This window comes from Manacus vitellinus, unplaced genomic scaffold (assembly GCF_001715985.3).
Source record: "Manacus vitellinus isolate BGI_N305 unplaced genomic scaffold, ASM171598v3 scaffold_2_pilon, whole genome shotgun sequence".
In the NCBI taxonomy this organism is placed as follows: domain Eukaryota; kingdom Metazoa; phylum Chordata; class Aves; order Passeriformes; family Pipridae; genus Manacus; species Manacus vitellinus.
Genome location: NW_021940208.1, coordinates 12,109,719 through 12,114,567, shown reverse-complemented (window position 1 = coordinate 12,114,567; position 4,849 = coordinate 12,109,719). Strand labels below are relative to the sequence as shown.

General features: G+C 44.5%; 1 protein-coding gene across 1 annotated transcript; it reads left to right on the top strand.

Moving 5' to 3' along the window:
* The first annotated feature begins 374 nt into the window (after positions 1-374).
* Positions 375-1,036, top strand: SLN (sarcolipin). The gene has a single exon (XM_018071023.1). The coding sequence runs from the start codon at positions 479-481 to the stop codon at positions 572-574; it is 96 nt and encodes a 31-aa protein (XP_017926512.1). The 5' UTR covers positions 375-478; the 3' UTR covers positions 575-1,036.
* The last annotated feature ends 3,813 nt before the right edge of the window (positions 1,037-4,849 follow it).

Here is a 4,849-nt window from a genome sequence, read left to right as displayed (position 1 = left end):
AAAAAAAAAAGAAAATCTGCAGACGAATATAGGACTTTTAAAACTCTTAATAGTAATATATTTACAATTTATATCTGTTGAAAGTATTAAATGTGGCTTGGACATTATTTATTTGTAAATGTTTGCACAAAGTAGCACTAATTTCCACACTAGCACTGTAGTTTGGGGTGACACTTGGAATGCTTCTTGTCAAGTGCTGTAAATCAAAGAAGGTGATAAGCTGCCAAAGATGGCTTTTACTTCTTAGCACCCCAGTGCTTACTGACATCCTGGCATCCTGGCCACTGAAACATTTATTTAAACCAACATAAATAGCTTTGCTGCCACCTTCATGCATCTGTTCTTCACATATTTTTCTCTTTTCTTAAAAGAGCCCATGCCCTGAAGGTTGAGCTCAAGGACACATCCAGGCAAGTCGCTGAAGTTTTTCCTTTGCTCTGCCTGCTGATCTCTGCTCTCTCCTCATTACTCCCTAAAAATGGAGCGATCCACACGAGAAATTTGCCTCAACTTCATGATTGTCCTGATTACTGTAATCCTCATGTGGCTCCTTGTGAAGTCTTACCAGGACTGAAAGACAATCAGAAACTTTGGGAGATGATTTAAGTGTGTGTCTCCAGAGAAAAGTAACAGCCACAGCATGCTGCGGTGATTAGCTTTCAGCCAATTGAGGATGTCGTGAACCTTTTTTTTACTCTCTCCTGTCTGTTGCCTGTGTTAATGTTTGTAACGGGTCTGTGATTATGTAGTCATTTTATTGTGTAGTGATCCAGCTGTAAAATGTAAAATGTAAGATGCTTAGGCACTGTTCAACATGTCTCTCTCCTCCAGTAGTTACTGTGAGTGCTGTATCCCCTGCCCGCCATGCAGGCTTATTTGACACCAGTGTCAGGTTCTCGAGGGTGTAAAACTGCAGTATGTAGTGAAAGCGCCTGTATTTACCAGTGTAAGAGGCATAAACTCGCTTAGCAGAAAGGAATGTGAAACCTCTGCTTTCACTTGCACATTTTGTTTAAATAAAGTCCATGTAAACCCATTCTTTGGAGCACTCCTTTTCCCTCTCCCAGCCTGACTGCTGTTAACTGGGAGAATTGATAACTGTGGTACAGTGTGATATGCAAGTGTGGTGGTTTTCTTGTTCCTCCCACTTGCATTTTAATTTGCATTTTTAAAAAAATGCAGTAGAATGGACCTGTTTGGGAACTTTTCTGTCCAGAGTGACCTACACAGTTGGTGCCTGTGGTCACAGACTTCAGAGAGAACCTCTGTCCCACTGGGGCATTGTCAATAATTGTGTTTTCTGAAGCTGGATTTCGGACAGGGATTCCCACAGTCCTATTTTTGGCCAAGCCATACTTGGAGCAGTGCCTGGAGGGATGGGCCTGGGCCAGCTGCAGGCATAGATGCCCTGTGGCACGCAATCCTGCAGGAGCCTTGCCCAGGGCAGCATTCCCTCGGGTCCAGCGTGGCACAGCAGGTGCTGTGGCACAGCCATGCCCAGCCCCAGCAGGCTGAGGCGTGACTGTGTCTGGGTTGCTGCGATAGTGTTGTCGCCCGCTAAAAAATCTTGAGCCAGCTTGAAGGGCCCACAATCCCTGGGATGTGAAATCAGTAGTCAAACTCTTCCTAGGCATTCCCCACCTGCTATTTTAATGGCTTCAGAGAACCAGTATCCTCTACAAAATATAGCTTGCTGTAGGAGGGCAGTTAGATGTGTGCCATGTTGCTGATACAGATCTCCTTGTCCTCCGAGAACCTGTAAGGAGCAGGTAACGTTGCAAGACTGTGATGAGTTACTCAGGGCTGATCTGTGGGATGGTTAGGCATTGACAGTGGAGACACAGGCCAGGCTTTAAGGAAAGACCAAAAATATTGTTGTAGCAGCACTTATTAAGGGTGTGTGTTGCTTAAAGGTTGCTAATAAATGTCCCGTTGCCCTGTGCCATTTGTACCGTCCATCCGGGTTTGCAGTCACCCCACTGCAGCTTGTGCTACTCATCTTCCCAGTCAAGAAATCCCCACTCCAATGCAATGATAAAAAATTACCTCCTGTTTACTCTTGGCTGCAAAAGAGCAAACTTGCCTCCAGCATTTCTAGGGATGGTAAATTTTCTGAAAAAAATAAAAAATAAAAGAAAGCCAAGACATTGAAATGAACTTTTGCCATCAATGGATGCAGCCTTTCTCTGCAGCCCAGATGCTGCTATATTATCACTATTTCACATGGTCAGTTTGTGTTCATAAGCTTGACTGAGACATGCAAGCAATGGCTGGAGAAGGACATGGAAAATCTATTTTTAAATACTGTGAATACTTGATAATTCAGTATGAAAAGTTCTCATCTTTCACGCTGCAACTCCCAGAAGAGAGCAATATCATGAGTAAATCAACATGTTTGGGCTCATGTTGGGCTAGCAATGGAAAAACTAGAGGTGTGGGCTTCACTGTCTGAAGTAGAAGTGGTTCATCAACAATTCAGGGTGATCCCAGCAACTTTCAGAGAGGAAGAATCATAGAATGGTTTGGGTTGGAAGGGGTCTTCGAGATCATCTAGCTCCAGCCCCCCTGCTGTGGGTAGGGACACCTTCCACTAGACCAGGTTGCTCAGAGCCCCACCCAACCTGGCCTTAAATGCTTCCAGGGACAGGGCAACAACTTCTCTGGGCAACTTGTTCCAATTCCTCACCATCCACACAATAAAGAATTTCTTCCTAACATCTAATCTAAACCTACGCTCTTTCAGTTGTAAGCCATTGCACCTTGTTCTGTCACTACATGCCCTTGTAAAAAGTTCTTCTTCACCTCACTTGCAGATCCATTTAGGTTCTGGAAGGCTGCTAGAAGGGGTTCCTAGAGCCTTCCCTTCTCCAGGCTGAAGAGTCACAACTGTCTCAGCCTGACTTCACAGGAGAGCTGCTTCAGCCCTCTGATCATCTTTGTAGCCTCCTCTGGACTCACTCCAATAGGTCTGTGTCCTTCTTATGTTGATGGCCCCAGAGCTGGACACAGCACTCCAAGTGAGGTCTCACCAGAGCAGAGTAAAGGGGCAGAATCCCCGCCCTTGACCAGATGACCATGCTGCTTTTGATGTAGCCCAGGATGCAACTGGCTTTCTGGGCTGCAAGTGCACACTGCTGGGCTATGTTGAGTGCTCATTACCCAATGCCCCAAGTCATTCTCCTCAGGGCTGCTGTCAATCCATTCTCCACACAGCCTGTGTTTGTGCTTGAGAGAGATGCTGAGACAATGTTCTGGAGAGTTTGTGTCATCCACAGCTTTTAGCCACCAGTCTTTTTGAGAGTAGACATACATCTAACTTTGACAATACGATTAAGATAAATCACCTCCAAGCAAGTTCTTGAATACCAGCCTAAGTGGTTCTCTTTTCAGGCATTTCTAGTTTTTAAGCAGACTTTGAATGAGATAAATTATTTGCCTAAGTCATTTACCTAAAACTGAGGAAAAAGGCAATTCAACTTTTAGTGCCAGATGCCATGAAGAGTCAGCATCATGTAGGTGCACAGACACATTAATGCCAAAGAACTTCAGCCAAATACAGACATATAAATACAATATTTTCTAGCTTGAGGGACCTTAATGCAGATGTTTGGTTTGACCCTTAACTCTCAGACTCTCTCTATTTTCTTCCTGCTCACCAAAGAAGCCCTGGAGGAGAGGTGGCTCTCTGGTGATGTATATCATCAGCATTTTACAGCCCTTTGCAGTGTAAGGGAGATTGAGAACCCCAAGGGACTTCTGCGCTATCAATGATTTATCTTTAGCTTATCTGTCAAATTATTTTTGGAAAAATTTTTATTAAAACAATACTTCTGTGTAAATAGCTGCTCTAACTCCTCCAGCCTCCCTGGGCAAAGTGTTCCAGTGCTTGACCACCTTCACAGAAAAAAAGGGTTTTTCTTATGTTTAAATGTGTTTCCTGCATTTCAGTTTGTGCCCATTTCCTTTCGTCTTGTCAGTGGGCACCACTGAGAAGATTCTGACTCAGTCTTCTTCATCCTCTCCCATCAGATATTTACATACACTGATAAGATCTCTTCGAATCTTCTCTTCTTCAGGTAGAAGAGTCCAAGCTCCCTCAGCCTTTTCTCATATGTCAGGTGCTTCATTATCTTCATGGCCCTTTGCTGGAGTCTCTCTGTGTCTCTCTTGTACTGCAAAGTCCAACACTGGACCCAGCACTCCAGACGTGTTTCACCAGTGCTGAGCAGAGAAGAAGGATCACCTCCCCTGGTCTGCAGGCAGTGCTCTGCCTGATGCAGCCAGGGGGGCTGTTTGGCCTATTTTTGGCTCATGGTCAGCTTGGTGTCCATGATGAACCTCATGTCCCCTGCAGAGCTGCTTTCCAGCTGTTTGACCCCACATACATATGTGTTTATCAACATTTGACCTTCTGGAAGTTTTGCACATAGTGCACACAGGGCATGAATGCAGCACAGTACCTGCTCATGGAGAGGATTGCCAAGGTGACACTGTACTAACTCCATTTCCTCTGCCATCCCACCTACTTTGTTGAAGGCACTCTGTGTAGCAGGAACTGCCCACGACGAGCAAAAGAGTGGTTGTTCATGACTTTGACCTGACCTGAACAAGTTAATTTTCATTCTGACAGGTAAGTATAGATGAATTAGCCACACCCAGAAATAGAAGTTCATCAGGGGTCTTTCCAAGCATTTTACTGGGCTTTAGATAAGACCGTAGCTACCTAATTTTAGATGTTCAGATTTCAGAAGTTTGGCTATAGGCCTGGTGATTTTGAATTGCTAAACCCTTAACACCTCACTCCACAGAAACTAGACACATAGGGTGTTCAATATGCTTTTGGGAAAAA